Source organism: Tasmannia lanceolata, unplaced genomic scaffold, assembly GCF_043159265.1.
Source record: "Tasmannia lanceolata isolate RefF3 unplaced genomic scaffold, GAP_Taslan_0.1 ptg000002l, whole genome shotgun sequence".
Classification (NCBI taxonomy): Eukaryota; Viridiplantae; Streptophyta; class Magnoliopsida; order Canellales; family Winteraceae; genus Tasmannia; species Tasmannia lanceolata.
In genome coordinates, this window is record NW_027518679.1 from 27,737,080 (window position 1) to 27,761,074 (window position 23,995).

Sequence of the window (23,995 nt, forward strand, 5' to 3'; positions counted from 1 at the left end):
GCGGTCCATTTGATAGGCCACATCGTAAATAGGTTGTGTCCCAACAAACCATTTCCATATGATGATCCTAGCCCTCAGATATAAAGAGAAATTGCTTATTATGGAAACCTCTATAGATTGGAGGGTTGTGATCATCCTATGCAAATGATTTTTGGGGCACAAGCTATTTACGTTATGGCCCATCAAATGGACGACTCGGATCATCCTGTGGTCCGGACAGTTCACTTCATTTTCAAAAATATTGGTGGGGCCTAAATTGGGCCTTAATGTTACTGTACGAACCACCCCGTAGGATGATCCAAACCATGGACGGCTTGGATCATCCTATGTTGTGGACGGTAAGCTTCTGAAAAAATATCGGTGGGGCCTACGATTGGGCCTTAATATTATTGTACGACCAACTCTATAGGATTATCCAAACCATGGATGGCTTAGATCATCCTATGTTGTGGACGGGCCTTGATGTTACTGTACGACCAACTCCATTGGATGATCCAAACCATTCATTTGATGGGCCACAATGTAGATAGGTTGTGCCCCAAAAAATCATTTCCATGGGATGATCACAACCCTACAATCTATAGAGGTTGCATAAGATGTAGTTTCTATTTAGATCGGAGGGCTAGGATCGGCCTATGGAAATGATATTTTGGGACACAATTTATTTACGTTTATGGCCCATCAAATGGACGGTTTGGATTATCCTATGGTGTGGTATAGGCGGGGCCTACATTGCTCAAAAATGGGCCCACCATTCTACCAAAGGTTTCTGTTGGACCCACCAACTGTTCCTGTTGTGTGTGTGGAGAGAGAGACCGGTCAAATGGTGGACAGCCTAACGTTTAACGTTAGCCGGCCGTCAGGGGGGGGAAATAGCCTACAAGGGGGGAAATTTCAGCGCTCTTTTTTATCTAGAACTGTCAGATACTAGCTCTCGTTTTATTATTTATGGTTTGATAAGCAAAAAATGCCCTTGAGGATTCACATAATTACTATAGTGCCATCGCTCTGGGTGTTAGAAGGGTCGGACAATTACTAGGAAGCCCAATCCGAGTCCGGTTTGGATCCCTAGAGAGTCAGCCCAGCCCATTGACTATTCAAGTTGTTGGCAAGTCTATGGCCAATATCTTCCAAATTCTACAACCGGATTCAAAACTTCAATTATTCCATGTCCTTTAATGACTTTTCTCGTACATGTTTGGCTGCCATGAAAAACAAATCTTTATATTTTAGTTTATCAAATGATGAGAGAGGGTTAGGGAGAGTAGAAGGAGACACAGAGAGCGTATGAGTATGGGGGTGCAACAGTAACCCTTTTTTCGAACCCAAATCCGACCTGAGGAACCCTTTTTCCCAACCAGAGTTTTTAACCTTACAAAAAAAAAATTAATGAAAAATGTCAAGTTTTCACTCAGGTCGGGTTGCCCAAACCCGATCCGAACTCAATCCAACCTGACTTTTTTCGGATTAAACCTGACCCGAGTTGCACCCCAAGGTGAGAATATATCTTTTCAGGGCACATTGGAATTTGTTGGTTACCCGGTTTTACATGAACCAAAGTTCATATACACACACGTGCACAGCCAAGTCGTGGCCCATCCGCGTCCGGGTAAAATATATCCTTCTGGTAAAAATAGTTTGAGTTTTTCAATATCTCTTTTTTTTTTTTAAAAGGAGTTTTTCAATATCTCTTAAGAGCTCGTTTGGATACCTCCCATTTTGTATTCGGATTTGGAATTGAGTTTTAAATACAAAATGAATAGATCCGGCAGCTCATGTAGAGTGAGACGGAGAGGGAAGGGGATACTTCGTAGTAGAGGGGAGAGGTTGAGGAGCAAAGAGGGTGAAGGAAACTGCCAGATCTGTGGATTTCCAATTTCTTATTTCCACAGCAAACTTAGAAATCTGATTGTTTTTCACTGTGAGCTACTAAATTAGAAATCCAAGAATTTGATCCGATCCAAATTACAATGCAAAAAGGGATGCAAATGTGAGAAATCCAAATCAAAATCTTCTCGACATCCAAACGGACCCTAAGGGTCCAGTTTGGATGCCCTAAGGGGCCGTTGGATACCCCTTGGATTTGGATTTGGATTTTTAAATCCAAACTCAGCGTTTGGCAAGCCTTTATGACATCTGGATTTAGATTTGAGTGAAATTCATAAGATTTACAAATTCCTCATGTTAGTGTAATTTTTTGGATTTATAAATCCTTTATGCGAGAGGTTATTTATAAATCTAAATTTGAGCCGTAAGGAGTTAAAATGACCAAAATATACCAAAAAAGTGTTAAATGACTTAAGTACCCACCCGACATTAAAAATTGATAAAAAAAAACATCGTATTAGGTAAACTGACTAGAAAACCCCGAGTCAGGCAAAATGACCGAAATGCCCCTATACCAGGTAAAAATGACAAAATACCCCCGAGTCGTGCAAAATCACTAAAATGCCCTTATGACATAAAAATGATCAATATAACCTCATACAGGGTAAAATGACTGGAATACCCCAATATCATGGAGAATTACTAAAATACCCCTAGATCAAGTAAAAATTACCATGGCTCATAAAAAAATGACTAAAAATACCATCATGAGATAAAAATAATAAAAATATGCTATATTAGGTAAAAATGACTAGAAATACCAGTAAAAATGACAAAATACTCCTGAGTCGTGCAAAATGACTAAAAATACCCTCATGACATAAATGATCAAAATAATCTCATATAGGGTAAAAATGACTAAAATACATCATGGAAAATTATCGAAATACCCATATATCAAGTAAAAATGACCTATGGCTCATGAAAAATGACTAAAAATACCCTCATAAGAAAAAAATGTTAAAAATACGTCATATTAGGTTAAATGACTAGAATACTCCCGGGTCATGCAAAATGACCGAAATATACCTATACCGGGTGAAAATGACCAAATACCCTGAGTCATGGAAAATGACTAAAACACCCTTATGACATAAAAAATGATCAAAATACCCCCATATAAGGTAAAATGACTAGAATACCCCTGGATTATGGAAAAATGCTGAAATGCCCCTATATCAAGTATTTTATGGCTTTTTTGTTCTGTTAGATTTCAAATTCAAATCCAAAGAGCATCTAAACAACAAATAATAATTTAGATTTGAAATCCAAATCTATACATGGTCATCCAAACGACATTATTTATAAATTTGTGAATTTTAAAATTCTTGATTTCAAATCCATGGATTTTGGAAATCCAAATTCACCTCCAAATCCAAATCCAAGGGGTATCCAAACAGGCCCTAAACGAATTTGCAATTACACCCTTTAATATTTTTTACCATTTTGAGCCGTAGAAATAGTGAGGAAGACTTGAGGGCTAGGAACATAATAGAGAACATGACCTTGGATTGGAGATGATGGAAGAAAATGATCCATGTAGACAAACCCAACTAGTATCAAGATTAAACTTAGTCTATTTGAGCTGCGTAGATCCTTTCACCTTCTTCATGAAAAATTTCTAAAGGATTCATCAGCCGACCCCAACTGGTTTGGGACAATGACTTAGTTGAGTTGAATTGAGCTGAACTGTTTCATCTTCTCCAACATCTATAAAGAGAGGGGGTGCACACTGTTTTTACATATTTAGAGGCATACAAGTGGTTTTACAAAATAAATAAATAACAGTCTCTTATGTTTGTTTGCTCCATCTCCTTTGTCCGTTCCATTCCGTGTATAAGCACGATTCTGGAGTGATACGAAGTGGACCGGTAAGCAAGTCACGTCTACTGGAGCCTGTTTTGTATGTTCTATCTTGGAAGGTTGATTCGTAGATCCCGGTTGCATCATAGGAGGCAGATACTATTAAGGAGAGTGACAATGTGGCATGGTTCATCTTTTCTTCCACCATCATCAATCTAATTTTTCAAAGGGTTTTTCGTCAAATAGATATGTTCAGTATGATTTTTTATAGTTTTATTATAATTCTAGAATTTTTAACAATACATAAAATTTGGGTTGGAGTGACACCAAATTTTGGACTAACCAGATTTGGTTTTGAGCCGCACCAATTTGGGTTCGACCAATTTCTGGTTCGAGTTGCACCAATTTGGGTTCAAGTAAGCCAGAGATCAGTCCCTTCATTTATATTAATTTCCAATAAAAATGTTTTTAGAATTTATTACTTTTCCATTGTTTGATTACATGTGAAAAAAAGTTACTCAAACCACCGCAATTCAATATATATATATATATATATATAGAGAGAGAGAGAGAGAGAGAGAGAGAGAGAGAGAGAGAGAGAGCTTCAATTTATAATGATATCCCTCCAAGTAAGCCATACCCATATCACTTCCTCCTCTAGTGGAAACCAAGAAATTTTCCCAGGGAAAAAAAATTCCGATAAATATTTTTCTTGCAATTCAAATAAGCGCCTAAAGGAGAAGGCAAGGTTGAGAGTCAATGCCAACATGCAATGTTTGGGTTCTACATAGGGACATGTATGTGCAATCAAGACTGTTAATCTTTGCAAAAATCAGGAGGAACCCACATGGTGAAGGTCCCTTGCTGAATAGACATCGGGGGCATAAGATAAAAGGCTACAAAAACTTGGGGGAGTGATAAATCGACTCCCATGTAGGAAGTGCTTAGAGAGAGAAAGAGAGAGAGAGATATGGCTGTCGATATAAGATATTAGAGGGTCGATTTCTCACTCCCATGTAAGCCCTTACGATCTCTTATTTTTCAATAAGTACTGTACGGACCATACTAAAGGATGATCCAAACCGTCCTACCTAAGAGAGAGTTAGAGGATCATCTACACCAGTAAACGCCCTTCCGGTCCGCTCGCCATGGAAGGTAGGTATTCCAATCCCTCGACGGCTAATGGGAGGTCAATGAAAGCCGAGCTTCCTTTGAATTTGGGCGGCAACATGAAAGAGCAATTAGTCTTCGTATCTATCAAGTTGAAATTCCACGAATCCCTTGGTAGATAAGTCCGGCAACTTAGCAGGAGTGCGGAATTGAGTTTCTCGTCCGGTGGATCTGATCTATAAGTTAGGGCCATAACGTAAATAGGTTGTGCATAAAAGGTCATTTCTATAGGATGATCCCAGCCTTATGATCTATGGAGGAATTGTATATTATGGAAACCTTATAGATCGGAGGGGTAGGATCATCCTATGGAAATAATTTTTGGGGAACAACCTAATTACATTCTGTTCGATGACATGGACGGTTTGGATCATCCTATGATGTGGTCCGTACGATACTTTTTGAAAAATACGGGACTATAAAGGCTTACACCTATAAAATTCCGTCAATATCATCTTTTAACAATAAAAGACAAGATGAGTAAGTGCAATTATCAAAACATGGTATTTAACATTATCTCTCAAAGTTTCACCACTTTCTTGGGGCCATGTCCCTAGCTGGTGAGGATGAAAAGCTTAAAATTAACCCTCAAACAAGTCTCAAATAGAAGAACAATCGTACTAAAATGACAATGGACGAGGGGATGAGATGACCCGAGAGAAAGAGAGACCACATTTTCTAGAGAGAAATGATATCAGCACAACCATGTGTTAATAATTGCACAAACTTATCTTTTCTTTTCAATTGGCTTGTGATAACTTTCTGGGACTGTAATAACATTTTACAACTCTTTAGATAATAAAAGACAAGATAAGTTAGTGCAATTATCAAAACAGAGTTTCTCCGATATCATATCCCATTATAAATTGAGAAAGCGACCACATTTTCTAAATTACACTTGGAATGCACATGATCTTAACCTGCGCACACCCAAATCTCCCAACTGGTTTGTTTTTGTGGGGGAGGAGAGAGAGAGAGATATTAAAAAAAAAAAAAAAAGAAGAAGAGAGAGAGAGAGAGAGTTTTGGGTTATCACGTAGACATACAATTCTACTAGAAAAACAGAGCGGGGGTTTTGGAATAAGAAAGATGGCGAAGATAAGGAGGCTTCTTTTTACCATCATCATGACCCAACCCCGTCTATCTCGATACTACAATATCAGAGGCCAAACAACCCAACCTTTAACCTTAACCCTAACCCTAACCCTAACCCTAATTTCCCTCTTCTTTCGCTTTTGCCTCCCCCTTGCCAGGAGAAAAAAAGAGAAGAAACTTCCTCTCAGAAATAAAAACTCACCCCCCCTTATCTTTACCTTTCTATCTCCCTCTCTCATTCCTTTTTTCCCTTCTCTGCGACCTAGGGTTTCTAAATCAAAGGTAATGCCTTTTTTTCTCTCTCTCGTTTTTTCTTTCTTCCTCTGCCATGTTTTACTGATGGGTAGATTTAGAATTGCGTTTTTTCCCATCTGGGTTTTTTGATTTGCTCTCGTTTTGTTTCATGGGTTGATTGATAAGGGTTTTTTTTTTTTACATTTGGGTTTCTTGATTGATAAGGGTTTTTTTTACATGTGGGTTCCTTGGGTTTTTTCATCTGGGTGTTTTGTTAGGGTTTTCTTATATGGGTTTCTTGATTTCTTTTGTGTTTTCATCTGGGTGTTTTGTTACTTCACTTTTTTTTTGTCAATGGGTTGGTTTAGGGTTAGGGTTTTATTTTATTTTTTTGATATATATACACATTTGGATTTCTTGATAACTTAGCTGTTTTCATCTGGGTGTTTTGTCAATGGGTTGATGAAGGATGATTGGGTTTTCATCTGGGTGTTTTGTGAGGGTTTTCTTATATGTGGGTTTATTGATTTCTTCTGTGTTTTCACCTGGGTATTTTGTTACTTCACATTTTTTTGTCAATGGGTTGATTTAGGGTTAGGGTTTTCTTTTTTAATATGTGGGTTTCTTGATTCCATTTGTTTTTTTTTCATCTGGGTGTTTTGTTACTTAACTTTTTTTTTTGTCAATAGGTTGATTTAGGATGATTGGGTTTTCTATTTCTTATGTGTTTCTTGTGTTCTTGTTTGTCTCTGTGGTTGATGGGCTGGTTGAGAGTGATTCATTTCATGTGGGTTATTTATTTCTTTATTTGGGGGATTTGTTTGGGCCTTTTCATCTTGGTTTCTCTATTTCTTTGCTTTCTTCATCTGGGTTAGTTTCTGAAGTGGATTTCTCGATCTAGTCCTATTTTTTCTTTGAGTTTCATTATTTCCTCTGGCTTTTTATTCATTTAGGTTTCATGATTTTTTTGGGTTTTTCATCTGGTGTTATTGATTTGTTTAGTTCTATTTTCCTTTATATTTCATTTCTTGTTTTCATTTTTCTTGTTGTTTAATTGTGGTTGCCTGATTCTTGTGTGGCTTGGTTTTCTTAGTTTTACTTGCGCTGCTTGATCTTGTTGGAGTTTTGTTTTCTTCTTTGTTCCTGCATTGAAGCAATTTTCCTGCTCTCATGAATTCAGATCTATGGTGGTTCCCTATAACTTATGAGTTTTTTTTATTTACTGCCTGCATTGTTTCTTTTAGGAGTTCTTATTTCTCTCCTTTTGTTTTGGTGGAATAGAGTTGGTGAAGAAGAATTTCTACGATCGACATCTTTCCAGGCTCTTCCTAAATTTTAGTGAAGAAGAATTGTTAAGTCCCTGGTGTAAGTTTGTTCTCCTCTTATGGAAAGTTTTGGAGGCATTGGGTTCGGTGGTGTAAGTACTGTGACGAAGAAGCCGAGGAGTAAAACATCCAGGCGGGCTCTGTACTCCACGCCGCCTTCAGATAATGCGGGAAAGGTCTCGAGTGATGAAAATGGAGATTATGATATCAATTATCAGAGGAAAAATTTGAATCTCAGCAACCCCAGTTCAAGGGTTTCATCTTCTAACCGGGCAGAAGGTGACACTCTCCACAAAAAAATGAGGAAGGATGGAGAATTTGATGGGTTCTATAGCAATGGTAGTTCTGGAGGTGGATCGTCGAAACGGTTCAGTGAAGGTGTCCTTGCCCCAGCTAATTGGAAAAGCACCAACAAGGTTGAATTGCAATCCAGAGTCCCGGATAGCTATATCGACCATGGAAGAAATGGTGATAGCCTTGGTTTACGGCAGTCAGGAACAATATCAAATGGATCAGGGAATAGGGGGGAAGCTTCATCACATGAGAATAAGCTAAGAAAAGTGAAGCTCAAGGTTGGGGGTGTCACACGTACAATACATGCTAAGCCTACATCAGATGGTGCCAACAGTGGTTCTTCCACGAAGCCAACACGCTCTACGGATGCCCCTCGGATGCGCCAGAAACTAATTCTGCAGGTGCTTTGCCATTTTACTTTGTTAAATTCTGTTAAATTATTAGCATCCCATGAGAAATTAGCTAGTCACATTAAAATTATGCTTTAAAATCTTATAGTTTTGTGTTGTCAAAAAAAAAAAAATCTTATAGTTTTAGTCATTTAAATAATAGAATAATTATCAATGATTATGTCGGTACTCATTCCCTCAGTAAACAATTGTTGTGATTAAAGGCATTATTCTGTTGTCTTTAAACCTATGATATCTGTTTCGTTCAATGTCATGTCTCATTGCAAACCAGCATGCACAATCTGGTTCATAACTTCCAACCTTCATCATTCTTGTTTGCAGCTATAATTTTAGGCCTGCTATTTCTATAATTACTCCTTTCTTTTGACCGTGGTTACTTTCTTTCGGATTCCTAATCCTGAATTTTGCCATCCTAAGTCCCATATTAGTTTCTTCTTTAGTTTCGTGGCTTGTCTTTATAAGATTTCCTGCATCAGAATTGGGTTTACTTGGAAGTTGCAAACTGCAAACCCGAACTGGAACCAAGCGTTCTGATGAACCTGGTATCATAGCTTTAAACTTTGATGTTCGTTGTGATTCATGGATGCTTATCAATATCACTCAAAAATATTTGCCTCGGAAATTTCTCGGGAGATTTTAATTTTTTTCGCTACTTTCATATTTTGTCAGGAAAAAACGGGAAAATAATATTTAAAAATATATAATTTATGAAGAATTGTGAAATAAAAAATATCGTGATATTATCGCGACGTTTTTCATGATAAATGATAAAAATGAAATATCACAATACTTTTAAAAATCTCAGAATTATTTCGGGATTTTGTTGTATTATCAAAATCTTGTGATAGCCATTCCCAAAAAAAAAAAAAAAAATCAAAATCAAAATCAAAATCTGGTGATTATATCAAGATATATTGAAAAAGTTTGGAGATATTTGTGACTATGATAAAAATGCATGCATCTCATGGTTAAATAAATTTCTATACATTCTTTGTTTCAGGACAATTCGGATGATGGTCACTCTCCGCCTGGTCAAGCAAATGGCTTGCAAGGAATCCCATGGAAGGATTTCAGTGGACGGAGTTTCACTCTCATGCGAAAGGAGGATTTATCTTTGAAGCAAACAGACGAGTCTAATAGCATACCTTCTGAGCCAGTTCGTAAGAGCAGGAGGGTTCCTAAGAGGCGTGTCCTAGATAGGGTATCTGATGATGTTGATGATGCAGATGATGAGATCCGATATCTCGAGAGAGTCAAGGCTTCAAAAACTTCTAGAAGTAGGGTAGATGGTGGTGAATATGATGAAGAATATGGTTCATCTCGATCTTTCGTGGGAAAGAAGAAATTGAGGTTGGAGAGGGAATCTGAAGACGACAATTATATCAAAGAAGACGAACCGGGCCTAGATGGTGGGCCCGAGTCTAAGAGAAAGAAACAGAGAAAGGAATCTCTTGACTCTTTGGCCGATGGTAAAAAGGAACTCTCTCTCACAACGCGTCAGCGAGCCCTCCAATCGGGCAAAGATGGATCTGCTGGAACCAATGCAAGTCTAATCGAGTTCCCAAATGGGCTACCTCCTGCCCCCCCAAGAAGTAAGTACTTTAATGTTTTATCATTTTAGTTAAAAATATTTGTTATCTGTGGGGCACCACTAAAATTCTTCCTCAATGTATATGCTTAAACTTTTTGTGATCATTTTGTTGGCAGAGCAAAAGGAGAAGCTTTCTGAAGTGGAGCAGCAGCTGAAGAAAGCTGAGGCTGCTCAAAGACGTAGAATGCAAGTAGAGAAGGCAGCTAGGGAATCTGAGGTTTGTGCAATTTTTTTTATTTTTTTTGAAAAGCGACAAAGATATATTTATATTCATACGAAAGTTACATAACAGAGGGACCAGTAGTCCCCATATAACTACATCATATGATAGCCTGGGAGTGTGCAAGTTTTCAATCAATTTGTCCTTTACGCTCCATCTCCTTCGACGTAAAAATGGACGTAAGACATATTTTATGCTCATTTTAAGTATAAGAGCAATGATGGACTGAAGGGTGCCCTTGCAAAAACCAGTTACAAGGGCGCTCTCATTGGTCCATAGCAAGAAAATGTATTTATTAGGGCAAAAAAAAAAACAGGGAAATGACGTTGACAGCTGTAACCATAAATACATTTTCTTGCTATGGACCAATGAGGACGCCCCTGTTACTGGTTTTTTGCAAGGGCACCCTTCAGCCTATCATTTGTTTTAAGCCCGTTTTACTTCGAAAGAAACAGAGCCTAGCAAATGTTTTTTTAAAAGAAAAAAAATGGGGAAACAAACTTATTTGAACTTATCTTACAGGCTGAGGCAATCAGGAAAATACGGGGGGTAGATGCTAGTGGGAATAAGCGAGAAGAAAAGTTGCGCAAGCGGCGGGATGAATTAGCACAGGTACTTAAACTGCACCATGGTTTGTTTGGTTCTCTTGATTGATTTGTTAACATTCACTTAATTTTGGAACTCCTCTTTCTTATGCAGGAGAAGGCTGCCAATGCTATGGCGAATGCATCGACCACAATCAGATGGGTCATGGGCCCCACTGGCACTATTGTTACATTTCCCGAACTCCCAAGCATATTCAGCTCTAAACAATGCAGGTCAGATACTCTTTTTTTTCAAGCGTAAGTGCTTTGCTATTAGTTTATACTTGCATTTTGCAAATTCACTTTTCATTTGATGATTTTTCGGTTTTTTTTTTTGTCTTGACCAGTTACCCACCACCTAGGGAGAAATGTGCGGGTCCGTCTTGTACAAATCCTTACAAGTACCGGGATTCCAAATCAAAACTTCCATTGTGCAGTCTTCAATGCTACCGAGCAATTCACGAAATGACGCAACCAGTAACAACCTGCTGATGTCTCATTCAATCTTACCTTCCTGCCTTCCATATGCGGGTAATCCTGCTAATATATTTCTAGCTTGTAATTAAGATTAAATGAGAAGAATTTTTTTATTTTTTTTATTTTTTGCCTTGTAGGTGATTTACACTTAAGAATTTCAATGTAAGGTGCAGCCACTCTATCAAAAGTTCCCCACTCCATTAAAAATGATCAAGCATTCTTTCTGTTGCTGCCCCTTTAACCGTAATCGAGTCAAGATTTACTTGTAGGCCATGGAAAGATATCTTGCAAGCTATCAAAGAGCAGTAGGATTTGTTTCCTTCGACATAAAATGTGCTTAAAACAAATTTCACCCCTATTTCTACATTGAAAAGGTGCATAAAATCTGTTTCATGCCTATTTTACGTAGAAAGAAACGGAGCTGTATTGAATAAAGTTCTATTTAATATCATGTGCAAAAATTTCACATTTCATGTGCAATATTTTCTTTTTAGAATGGTATTTCATGTGCAATATTTGATCCTAAGAAGTTTGTACTGGCCTGACATAACTGTTCAAATGCCCCTTTTAGATCAATTTGCTTGATGTTTTTGGGCTTTGTCACACATTGTTTTTGTTTTCAACTTCTATAATTGGATATCACAACTGGTGGTGGTTGTTTAATGGAATTGTCAATTCAGTAAAAAGTGGGAGAGTAGATGGGGCTGTGTGATTTTCAGGAGATTGCCTAAGTTGAAGCACAACAAATGAATGGTTTAGATCATTAAACCATGTGGGCCATACCGTATTTTTTTTAAAATACTTGCACCTACATGCTGAGACCATATAAAACTCGTCTTTACTCATTTTTATTTTTACTTTTAAATGTTTTTAGAGCTTTGATAAAATTCTAGAGCTCAAGGGAGCAGTTGGTCTTACAGTGAACTCTCAAAACCATGACAATAGTTGTTATGGTAAATCAACCAAAATCTGTTGAGTCTATTCAGAATATTGAAATTTCATTCAAAATCATCTTGTAAAATGTCATTGTAATATATTTCAGTCAATTTCAGAATAGTTCCAAGGATGAACCTGCTTGGTTTTGATTAAGACTCCATAGAAGGGTAGTAGTATGTTGCACTGTAGAAATTTGAATTGTGATGTTTGAAACCCATGTCCTAAAAGCCTCCTATACCTTAAATCATTAAATTATAAGGCCAAATAACCCATATTGAGGATTAATTTTCAAAAAAAATAATCCATATTGAGGATGCCTGCAAACAAATCCTAAACTAAGAACTGCTGCACTTGATTGGAACTTATTACTGCATGAAATTGAATAATACTGTACTCCCACTTCCTGTGAATCTTGAAAGTGAAATAGTGAGATTGAATTGTTAGGTTTTATCCTAATCTTACAAAGATCCAGTCCCTTGATCTATGGCGGGCCAAGTCCAAATCGACCTGCCTTGAAGAGTTTAAAGAAACTAATTGTGCTTGCAATCCACGGAAACCCAGTTGTCGAATTTCAGGTGGCATTGTCATTGATATCAAAACTTAAGGCCAATCCAAAGCACTCTTCGAATGGTAGATGGTAGATTGGTTAAAAATTACATGCCGCAGGCTTATCCTTTGGGTAATATGTTGAGTCATTGCTTGGTGGCTCTAAATTCAATGAAATAGTCAGTTCTTACTGTTACCTTGAGGGGCTTTGTTCTGTCAAATTCTCAACTCAACTCAGCCTTTGTCTCAAACTAGTTGGGGGTCGGCTAAATGAATCCTTTAGAAATATATAACGAAGAAGGTGAAAGGAATCTATACGGCTCTAATCCTGGCTCTAGTTGGGTTCTTCCACGTGGGCCATTTTTTTCCATTATATCTTATCCAAGGTCATGTTCTTTGTTATGTTCATAGCTATCATGTCTATCCTCACTGTTTCTACCCATGATGTTTTTCGTTTGCTCCTACCTCTTTTTACTCCATCAATTTGGCATGAGTTGCCTCTTCTCACTGGAGCATCCAAAGGCCTACGTTGGATTGGATATGTCCAAACCATCTTAAGCGATGTTCTCTCATCTTCTCTTCAATTGGTGCCACCTCCACCTTTTTACGAATGTCTTCATTTTTAATTCTATCTAACCTTGTGTGGCCGTACATCCATCTAAGCATTTGCATCTCCGATACACTCATCTTATGCACATGTTGCTTCTTGGTGGCCAAATATTCTGAGCCGTACAGCATGGTTGCCCTCACAGCTATCTTATAAAACTTTTCCTTCAACTTGCTAGGGATTTTACGGTCGCGCAGAACTCCTGAAGCAAGCTTTCACTTCAACCAACCTACTCCTATTCTATGGTTTACACCCTCTTCAATCTCTCCTTCCTTATGTAGAATTGAACCAAGATAGTGAAAGATATCACTTTTAGGTACCTCATGTCCAGTCATATTTACTACATCCTTGTCCCGCCTCCGTACATTACTAAAGTTGCACGCCATATACTCTTTTGTACTAATCAAATAAATAAATAAATACTCATGAGGGTCTTAAGAAACTTCCATTACAAAACTGGTTGAGCGGAAATGCCTAATACTTGTGGGCGTGGCTTTAAATTTCGTCCGAAATATGAAATTTTGGATTTTGAAATTGGCGAAACGTTCATAATTTTGGTCGAAATTTCGGAAATTTTGTCAATTTCGGCGAAATCTGAAAAAAAAATATTAATTTTTTATTCCTTTCTCAAATTTCAGCTGAAATTTTGACACAAAAAATCGACATTTCGAGTATCTTTACCGAATTCTGTCTGAAATTTCGGGATTTTGGGTGAAATTTCAGCTTCAGCAGGGTCGGAAACTTATGCCGAAACCGAAATTTCAAACTATGGTTGTGGGCACCATCCATATGCACTTGGTAAATGGTACTAGCAAAACCAGTTGCTTAAAGCTCAATAATGAGGGCTGTAGTAGTTAAGAAAGGGACTTTGTTATAATTTTGGTGATTTAAGATATGGCTCCCTGTAAAGATTATATGCAATGAGTAAATGGTACTAGCAAAACCAGTTTCTTCAAGCTCAATGAAGGCTGTAGTAGTTAAGAAGGGAACTTTGTTATAATTTTGGTGATTTAAGATATGGCTCCATGTAAAGATTTTGGTGATTCAGATTGGACAACTATGATTTTTTATGGGTGAATTTTTTTTTTTGGCTATTGCCCATCTTTAGGGGTGTAAACGAGCCGAGCCGAGCTTGGCCAGGCTCGGCTCGGCTCGTTAAGCTCAAAAGCTCGGCTTGGGCTCGACTCGGTCTCGAACCAGGCTCGGGCTCGGCTCGGTCAGGCTCGGCCAGGCTCGCGAGCCTTACCGAGCTTGGGTTATATTAAGTTCACACTCCTCATCTTCCCTGGACAGCCCTATATAGTGTAATTTTACTACTTTTTTTACACTATGGGGGGTGGTCCAAGTAACAAATGGGGTTCCTAAAATGAAGTGACATATTTTGCCTCCCCCTTTCACTCCCTTGACAACCCTTTTAGTGTATATATTAATATATAATATATATATTTAAATATATTAAATTCTTAACGGGCCTTAACGAGCCGAGCCTGGCCTAAATCGGGCTCGGCTTGTTAAGCTTAACGAGCCTGGCGAGCCGGCTCGGCTCGGCTCGTTAAGGATTCGAGCCGAGCTCGAGTGAGCTTCCGAGCCCGAGCCAAAATTGACACCCTTACCCATCTTTACGGTGGAGCCTACTGAAATAACAATTGAGACCTTGGGAAGGTGTAGGACATTTTTTGGCCCCCAGGAAAAAATATTCCATGGAATATTTGTGGGGTCAGTTGTGAGAGATGGAGGGGAGATAGAGAGAATTGAGAGGGTAATGGGAGACTGGGAGTGATGGGAGCATGAAAAGCTCCTAAAAATCAAGAAAACGATCAACCAATGCTAAATAGCCTTTTCATTTTCATTAGTTTTTAGGAACTTTGATGCTATCTTTATTCCCGTCCTGCTCAATTCTCCCCTTCTCATTCCTTCTCAGTCCCTCATATAGTTGGGCCACGAATATTCTTTGGAATAATTTTTCATGGTTGATAACACATTGCCATAGTGAACATGGAATAAGTTTTACTAGGAGAGAAAGAAACAAAACTAGAAACTAGGACACGTTTGGCAACCATGATTTTTTTTTCATGATAAACTAGTGTCTCCAGTTGGTGGTTTTAGCCACTTCTCACCGTCATCTCAATCCTGCCAACTCAAATCTCTCTCCTTCTCTCACCCATGATTTCAAATTTCGGTCCTCACTGAAACCGAAATTTCGGATAAAGTAATATTTTATCCCTTATATGATTTCGGGAAAATATTAAATAATGAAAAATCCTGATTTTTTGGTGATATCCCTTAAATTTTGTACCGGTCGAAATTTCGAACGTTTCGGGTTTACCCAATTTTGGTTTCGATCACGACCGAAACCTGAAATTTCGGATTTCCGTCGAAATTTAAAACCTTGCTCCCACTTGCCCTACGCCTCTCTCACCACTTGGAGACACCATTTATCATTGAAAAAGAAATTCCTGGCTGCCATACATGGCCTAAAAAAGTGGTTCTTATCCCCGGAGATAGAAATCCTTGGATAAAGTTTTCCTAGGATTGGCCGCCCTGCTTGGATAACTGTATCTTGAATAAACCCTAGGATTGGGTAGCTTGCTTATAAGATCTATACCCTACATATTCTGATAACCGATTGTGAGTACCAAACCGATTATTGGACTCAAAATTACATTGAATTTTGAGTCCAATAATCAGTACGGGGGCACTAGTCTGATAAAACCCTAGATTTCTATCACTATAGAGAAAGGGTAGGGGCCCCTTTTAGCACTTCTGTGTTGCCCTTACCAAGTCTTGAGTGCCTGAGCACTCAGAGACTCGTGAGTAGGATACAAAGTATCTTTAGTCCTTTCCCCAACCCCCAATTGCCCAATGAGGTAAGCACCTCTTCCTTGAGGAACAAAGCCTTTTACCAATGAGCTTAGAGGCTCAAGCCCGAAGTTTGCACACTTTTTGGAATGTAGCCTTTCAATCATCATTTCTACTTACCCTACTTACAAATTTGGTAGATGATTTCTATAGCTTAGACCCTGTTTGTTTTGGATTATGAGAATCGATTGTGAGTCCAAGACTGATTATTGGATTAAAAAATCAAAGGTAATTTTGAATCAAATAATCAGTTTTGGACTCAGAACCGGTTCTCATAATCCATAACAAACATGGCATAAAATGAGGGCTTGTTCATGATCCAAACCATTCATTTAGTTGTTACCTAGTTAGCCATATCCCAACAATCCTCCCAATTGGACAATCCTAACACTTCAATTTGTGGGGCTATACAACGTACAAATCACAAGAAAAAAGAAAAAATCTCTGCAAAAACAAAGGGTTAAGATTGTTTGATGCAGGAGATTTTCAATATATAGCCGATGCATTGCATGGCCCAACAAATGAACGGTTTGGATCACCAATCAAATGGACCCAGCTGTGCTTTTGTCATTGATCTAAATTGTTTATTTGACAGCTCTTTCTTTGGATCTTATATGGCCTAAAAATCCCTCCAATCATGCAATCATAACATCCAATTTCTTAAGATGTTCTTATTTTTCCAAACAAGTCTCTACTTCTGGCTCTTATGGACATGGAACCATCTATGATAATTTGTGGGAAGATTAGCCTTAGCTATAATGTTGACATTCTAGGGCAACTGTGTGAAAAACAAAACTTGATCCAACAACCTTGAAGCCTACACTAATGGTGCATCCAATGCCTAAAAAGGTGCAAGTATTTCCTCCCAGGAATAGTGCCAAGGGTCCAGGCACATTGGCTTCATGAGAGCATTCTTTTCATCATGTTGGCATGCAGTAGATTCTTTCCCACTCAAGAAAAGCTATGCAATCATATGTTCAAAGTTGAAGGGATCTTGTTTAATGCACTCCGCCCCCCCCCCCCCCCCCCCCCCCCCCCCCCCCCCAAGAGTTAATTGACCTTTCATGCAACCATAGCTTCCAGTTCAGTTAGTCAAGAGAACTGATCACTTTAACTTATTGTCAAATTCATGCCTTGTCTCCATGCTTTTAGAACTACTACCATCACAGAAAGTAGACTATCATTCCAAGGAATTTTGGGTTCTAATGATGTGTCAGTCACTATATTTAAGTTTGTTGTGCAAATGTCTTGTATTCTGGCAGTGACTTAGCACCCTGGTGAACTAATGTGCATGACACACACGGGTCGAGCTTTTGGGGCAAATTCAATAAATGTGTGGCATTAATATATAAGCCACATATTAGAATGGCATTAAAATGACAGGTGATTTTCTTTTGGCGCAAATTCTTGGCTGAGAGAAAAAGAGTGTTTTCTAATCCTAATTGAGGTAGTAAAAACTCTCCTCTCCAGTGGACGTAGGCACATTGTCAAACCACGTAAGTCTTGTGTTTTTTTGTGTATTTGTGTTTCTTGCATCTCATTTTGATGCTTGCTGTACAGCATGTTTGATCGTATTTAGAAAGATTAGAGATCTCTAGGTTTACAAGAGTTAATTTCAATTCTCAATATTTACTCTGTAAACCTTGTCGAGCTTCTTATCCATCGACTCTCTTATGAAGCCAGTGCATAAAAAAAGAATCTCATTTTGACCCTAGTTAGCTAAAAGAAACCAAGATGTGGTTTGCATGTGGGGATGACCAAGTTCATTTGAAAGTTGGAACCCATGGAGACTATAGCAAAAGGTTAGAATAATACATGCAACAGATTTTGAAGCAACCTTCGATATGGTTTCAGAACTTCGTGTAAGCTACATTCTGTCTAGCTATACATAAGAAGATCCTTTCACCATAGAGAACTACTAGAAGAGGTGTACATGACTCCACCTCTAGGTCTATAAAAAAGCCAAGAACACTTTTTTTTTTTCATGTCTCCTTGAGAAGCCTATGGATGGATTGAAGCAGATACTAAGGTCCTGTTCGTTTCATATTATGACAATCAATTGTAAGTCAAAAACCTACTATTGGACTCAAAATTACATTTAAATTTGAGTCCAATAATAGGTTTAGGGCTGGCAATCAGTTGTCATAATCTGAAACGAATAGGCAGAAATTATTTCGTAAAGTTGAGGGGCCAATTCAGATTATAGTAAATACTCTTAAGATTTACCACGTAGATGACTTGTAAGAGGTTTAACTCTACTGCCAGACTGCACAATTTGGTAGTATAGTTGATGCAGTGACTTGGTTTCCGATCTTGAAAGGCATCTGTTCAGTAATTGGAAAGAGTGGCCGTTTGGATATGCTGATCTTAGAATCCAGGTTTTAGTTCATGATCAAGTTGTTTGTCTGCTGTCCTGACCATGGTTTTAAATTTCAACCGAAATCGAACCGAAATTTCAGAGGTGAGGACCACACCGAAACGAAAGCCCCCCGAAATTTACCAAATTTTGTTCGAAATTTCGTCGAAATTAATAATAAAATAAGAATTTTTTATTCGGTTAAAGAATTTCGAACGAAATTACCGAAATTTCTGTTTCGGATAAGTTCGAAATTTTAGTCGAAACAGAAATTTAAAACCTTGGTCCTGACAGTGGTTCTTGGATTTTAAGTAAGAAATCCAGGTTTTAGAAATCTCTCCCACATCCTCAGATTTCTAAAACCTGGAAACATGGGACGATCTACTGCCCTCTTGCGGTTTGAAAGAAGGGCGAGAAATCAGAAAACGACGGCCGGTCTCTTTCGTCTCTTGTCTCCCATCTACAATTTTGAAGAAAACAAGGATTCTAAAATCCGCGTATCCAAACGACCCCTAAGAATCTTTGTGACTCGAGTAATCAAAAAGCAAGATCCAAGATAGGCATATCCTCTCCTAAAGAAAGAACTATTATCAATTTATTGTCAAGACCATCTTTCGCCTATGCTAGACTTTCCAATGGAGATCAACAATTGTTAGTAAACTTCTTATAGAACTTATTGGTCAGTTTGTACATAATTTCAGAAAGATACACATTTGATCCACAACTTTCCTTACGGCCTGTTAGTCACATCCTGAGAAAGGGGTTGTTCATTCATGATCATTAGGTATTCTTGAAATTGGTTGGACACTAACTATGCGTGATAAACTATGCTCCTCACATATACCAGTGATTTCGGGTCACAGGAAAGGCAATAGACAGAACATCATGGCTAAATTGAGTCAGAAGCCAAACAAAGACTAATGGTTCCAACAGATGATCACCACATATGGGATAGGTTTTTGACAAAAGAACTGGGATTCACCTGAATACCCTAACAAATATGTAATGTAACAGTACTGTCATATTTAGTGTGAGAAATAGTCAAAAACAACATAAGTTGAACAGAGATCCAACACTATGATGTAAACAGAAAAAGACAAGGTAATAGAAATTGTATTCTTACTCATCAACTTTGAATATAAGGAAGCACTCCTTTTATAGAAACCAGATTCAAGGCTACAAGTAATACAAATTGTATTCATATACATAGTGACCAAGGCGCACTATTAATGATACAACAACTATAAACAAACCAGAATGTCTTTCTTATTTAAAGGAGTTCCATTCCAAACTCCATATTTACCAGTAGTTCTTTCCAGATCAGGAGTCAGGCATACCAAAAGTTAAAAATTACACCAGTATTGTTTTTCAGAGGAAGAATGAGGGGAGACTAGCCTTCATGTTCACCTTGCTTCACAACTGTGACTGGACAAGTACCATTGTTCACCACATAGCTACTAACACTGCCCAATATTGCCCTGCAGAAATAAAAACATAAATTAAAAAAAAATTACGGCCAACTCTAACATGTCCCACTGCAGAGAACCTGATAAGCTCAATCCAGGCCATTGGATTGGGTCATGGCCACTGTGCCTCGGGTTAGACCGCGATGTAAATCCAATGCCACAGATGGGCTGTCTCAGTCAATTATCGGATGTAAACAACCCATTTTAGCAAAACCCATAAATAAAAACTGATTCTAAACTACGCCTTGATTTAATTTCATCACATAAATATCTGGAAAAAACATGGAAACTGAGCAAGAGCAGATAAAAGAGGGTGTGAGGCCCAACCTCTTGATCTTGCCGAGTCCTCTGTTTCCAATGACAAGACAACTCAAGGGAATGTTGTCAATCGCTTCGCATAACTTGTCACGGGGATCTCCCCAAAAGATCTTCATGGCCACTACAATCTGCTAACAGGAATTAGTTCTGTAATGCATTTCAAAATGTTGAGCATTGTGGGAACCATTAGTCAGAAAAAACTATTACCTCTTTCTGCCTGGCTACACAATCAAGTATATCCAAGGTTTCGGGATCGGGCTTCACCCCATATTTCTTTGCAATGACGGGGTCTGAAAACTCGCTTAAAGGGATGAGGGCTGTAAGAAAAGGCAATAAACATGAAAATTACGTAGACAATATTGCCTGAAGAAAATGAAATTCATGAAACACAATAGCAGCAACATAGAAAGCCACTGATTTTAATTTATTTTTAAATTTATTTTTGCATGTTTTAAAATTCGTGAGTCTAAAGCTACCGAAGGACGGCATTGGTTAGTAAAGAAATTCTGATTACAAGGTCAATCCTTGATCCATTATGCTGTTCGTCTGGCTCATTGATTTGAAGGCTATTAATGACTTTGCTAACAAAAGTGGATCCTAGGCATCTCAAGAGTAAAATCTTGTATTTCACCTATCCAAACCATGTAAGATAAATTGTTTGCCTCAACCCTATATGCTACAATTCTCACAACGCTAGAACCAAGACTAGAGAATTTTTTTTTCACCACAATTGGATTCTTTACAATACAATTTCCACCATCGCTAGACCTTCAAGGTGTGCAACTTGGGCCGAGTTGGGTTCAAATTTTGCTACAAAGCGGAATCAGCAGAAAACCCGAACTGATTACAAAGTAAAATCTCAACTTAATTAACTTGAAGACAAAAGAAAAAAAAACCTGCAATCCTACCTTATACATCCCTATAACCCGTGCAAAATATATTTTTTGCTATGCCTAGACCTTATATTATGATGCAACTTGGATCACCTTGAGTTGCGCTTTCAATAAAAACTGGATTTGACCCAAACCTCACCTGATCACAGAGTAAGAGCCAAACCAAACTAATTGAAGACCCGAAAACTTGCACTGCTACCGTGTAAACCGCGCCTAGAACGAGTATGATACATTGTTCACTACCCATAGACCATAGCATATACTAGGAGGTGCAACTTGAGCTGAGTTGGGTTGAACTTCCTCTAAAAATTGAATTTGAACTGAACTAGACATGATTAGAAAGAAAAATGCTTAACCGAAGGAACTCGAATAACTGAAAACTTGGCCCCCCCACCTTAGACAATAAATTCACTTTGTCTAGACCATATTCGATGCAATTTTTCGCTCTGCCTGTACCATACATGAGAATTTTTTTTGCTGAGTCCCTATTCTACACATTTTTTTTTACTCTGTATAAGATAAAAATTTCCATTCCGCTTGGACCTTATATGACAAATGTATCACTGAACCAAGATCCAAAAGTTAAAATTGTTTCAATATACAGTGTCTTTTCTTTTAGCTTAGTAGATAGCTGAAATGATTTCTAATGGCCTAATTGCCTAAGATTACCATGATTATCATTCACACGTGAATTTTGGTCAGCTCAAAAGGGCCATTTGGATTTTACAAACTAAAACCTGGATTTTATAAGCTAAAACCTAGATTAGTCGTTTTCAGGATTGTAAAATCCAGGCTTTAGCTTGTACAGATTTCAGCTTATAAAATCCAAGATTTAGCTTGTAAAATCCAAGATTTTGGATTATAAAATCGATGTATCCAAACCCATACAAGCTAGATCATAAAATCCATAAAAAGTTAAAACAATCAAGAAGAAAAAAGTTTAGAAAGGGGGGAGAAGAAACCCAATACATGATTTTCATTTCAGAACAATTTAAGCTCATCTAAAACCCTAAATTCAACACCATCAGAAAATTATAGAAAAAGAAACCCAAATCATTAAAAAAAAAAACCCATAAAAGCTAGATCATAAAACCCATAATAAGTAAAACAATCAAAAAGAAAAAAGAGTAATCTTACGAGAGCCAGTGGCTTCCCAAAGCTGCATCTCGCCCTCTTCGTATAGACCTTCAGATTGAACATTGACGAGTATGAGGTGGTCCCCACTATGAACAACGTTCTCGACCGCCCATCTTAAGGCCTTCTTGCTGCATGCAGAGAAATCAACGGCCACGCCTATTACTCTCTCACCTTCCATATCTATCTCTTTCAATTGATCAATCGAAATTGGATTGCAATTTTTCTCTCTTTACTCTCTGTTTTTTTTTTTTTTTGTCTTCCGAGTGAAATAATAGCGTGAAATAATACCAAAGGGTGGAATAATGGAGGACTTGTGGGCCCGTCCATTAAAAATGACAGGATCACATGGCTTCAGCTATCTTCCAAAGTACCTCATCGAATGTTTTGGATATATCCACCCTCATTTTAAAAAAAAAAATTCACAAAATAATATACTCTTTTGGCCTAATTAGCAATTAGACTAAATTTTAAGAATAGTCAACCTGATTGTTCTTGTTCCTATCTAAAAAGTCTAAACTAATATTTTATTTAATATCAGGCAGCAGCGTAGTCGGTTGGAGAGTTGTTGATTCGCGGGTCTTGTGCTCATAGACAAAAGGTTAAGGACACCGGGGTTGGAATTTTGGGAGAACCCTTCAACACTCAAGTCAGATGGAGGAAACTGAATCATAACTGATCACATGGGGTGGGGGTCAATGGGCAATTACGCATTACCTTCAAAATGATGTGGAGGGATCTCTTTTATAGGTGGAGGTTCTGTGTTCCAGGGTGCGATGCGACGACGAGGCGTAGGTGTGATCGCTGGAATGGGTGTCAGACACTGTTTAGTTGGCCAGGAGTGGCAGATCCAAAGAATGAAGGTGATTGGAAGCTTTTGGTTATGATTCTTCCTTGGTTGGCCAGGAGTGGCAGATCACATGTAGATGATGGGACATGTTCCCTAGAGGCTTACAAGTATCGGTAATGCTCTTTTGGCCCCACAATAGATGGATCATAAGACATTTGGTAAACTTGATCAAAACATTAAACTGTCCATCTGACAAACCTCCCGATGAACGGTTGTGATTTAAAATTCTCGGACATTGGATTTTAGCACAACTTTTGTGGGGGCCACGACACTAGTGTCGCTATCATGGGTGGCACACATTCCAAAAAATGTCACTAATTAGATGATTAGGGTTCTTTGGAAGGACTGCAATGCTAAGGTCTTCAAAGGTTTTTTCAAAGGGAGCCCAATTCCTATTTAATAAGGTGATTGTTTTAACTATATCCTTAGGGGTGTCAACGGATCCACTTCGGATCGGATCCCCCTATTTCTTAGTCACGATCCATTCAAATCCCTTATCGGTCGGATCAGATTTGGAGTGTTATTCGGATCCTACTTCTTGTGACCCAATCACGATCCGTTTCAAAATCGGACCGTCCATCGGAGTGTCCTAGTAGGTCCTTCTTACAAAACAACAAAAATTCCCAGTTTTCTTCATTTGAAATTAACTCCAAAACTTCCTCAATACAGAAAATAATTAGTTACTATATCTAATAACAACCTATGATTTTGATGAAGAATAGGATTTTATTGTTTATTAAAAGAACTCCAATGTTCGAGGGTGCGTGACGATAAAACTTTCTAATAACTAATCTTTGTTGAGGGTGAGTGGCAAGTTTACATGAAGAAAAGCCGATTGAGGAAAGAAAGAGAAAAAGATGCCTGGAAAAGGGGGAAAGTGGAAAGCCATAAGCTAAGCAATATTTAGTTCATTTTTATGAAAATGCCCCTCTTTTAAGAC

The 23,995-nt window shown here is 38.1% G+C and overlaps 2 protein-coding genes across 2 annotated transcripts; one reads left to right on the forward strand and one right to left on the reverse strand.

Moving 5' to 3' along the window:
* The first annotated feature begins 5,838 nt into the window (after window positions 1–5,838).
* LOC143851907 (uncharacterized) lies at window positions 5,839–11,591 on the forward strand. The gene is made up of 8 exons (XM_077361436.1): window positions 5,839–6,237; window positions 7,471–8,209; window positions 9,219–9,810; window positions 9,926–10,026; window positions 10,552–10,641; window positions 10,729–10,847; window positions 10,961–11,144; window positions 11,228–11,591. The coding sequence occupies exons 2-7, from the start codon at window positions 7,574–7,576 to the stop codon at window positions 11,103–11,105; spliced, it is 1,683 nt and encodes a 560-aa protein (XP_077217551.1). The 5' UTR covers window positions 5,839–6,237; window positions 7,471–7,573; the 3' UTR covers window positions 11,106–11,144; window positions 11,228–11,591.
* Window positions 11,592–19,496: 7,905 nt separating this feature from the next.
* Window positions 19,497–22,487, reverse strand: LOC143851991 (universal stress protein PHOS34-like). The gene is made up of 4 exons (XM_077361527.1): window positions 22,209–22,487; window positions 20,386–20,495; window positions 20,188–20,306; window positions 19,497–19,872 (listed from the first exon to the last, which is right to left on the reverse strand). The coding sequence occupies exons 1-4, from the start codon at window positions 22,384–22,386 to the stop codon at window positions 19,785–19,787; spliced, it is 495 nt and encodes a 164-aa protein (XP_077217642.1). The 5' UTR covers window positions 22,387–22,487; the 3' UTR covers window positions 19,497–19,784.
* Between the last annotated feature and the right edge of the window lie 1,508 nt (window positions 22,488–23,995).

What these genes read in the sequence shown, in the direction of transcription:
- LOC143851991 (XM_077361527.1), bottom strand. Translation starts at nt 22,386, where the DNA reads ATGGAAGGTGAGAGAGTAATAGGCGTGGCCGTTGATTTCTCTGCATGC. An exon ending in TTGGGAAGCCACTGGCTCTC is followed by an intron (nt 20,496 to 22,208) that starts GTAAGATTACTC and finishes CTTTTCTTACAG; the next exon opens with CCCTCATCCCTTTAAGCGAG. An exon ending in GGACTCGGCAAGATCAAGAG is followed by an intron (nt 19,873 to 20,187) that starts GTTGGGCCTCAC and finishes TTATTTCTGCAG; the next exon opens with GGCAATATTGGGCAGTGTTA.
- LOC143851907 (XM_077361436.1), top strand. Translation starts at nt 7,574, where the DNA reads ATGGAAAGTTTTGGAGGCATTGGGTTCGGTGGTGTAAGTACTGTGACG. An exon ending in ACCTCCTGCCCCCCCAAGAA is followed by an intron (nt 9,811 to 9,925) that starts GTAAGTACTTTA and finishes TTTTGTTGGCAG; the next exon opens with AGCAAAAGGAGAAGCTTTCT. An exon ending in AGGCAGCTAGGGAATCTGAG is followed by an intron (nt 10,027 to 10,551) that starts GTTTGTGCAATT and finishes CTTATCTTACAG; the next exon opens with GCTGAGGCAATCAGGAAAAT.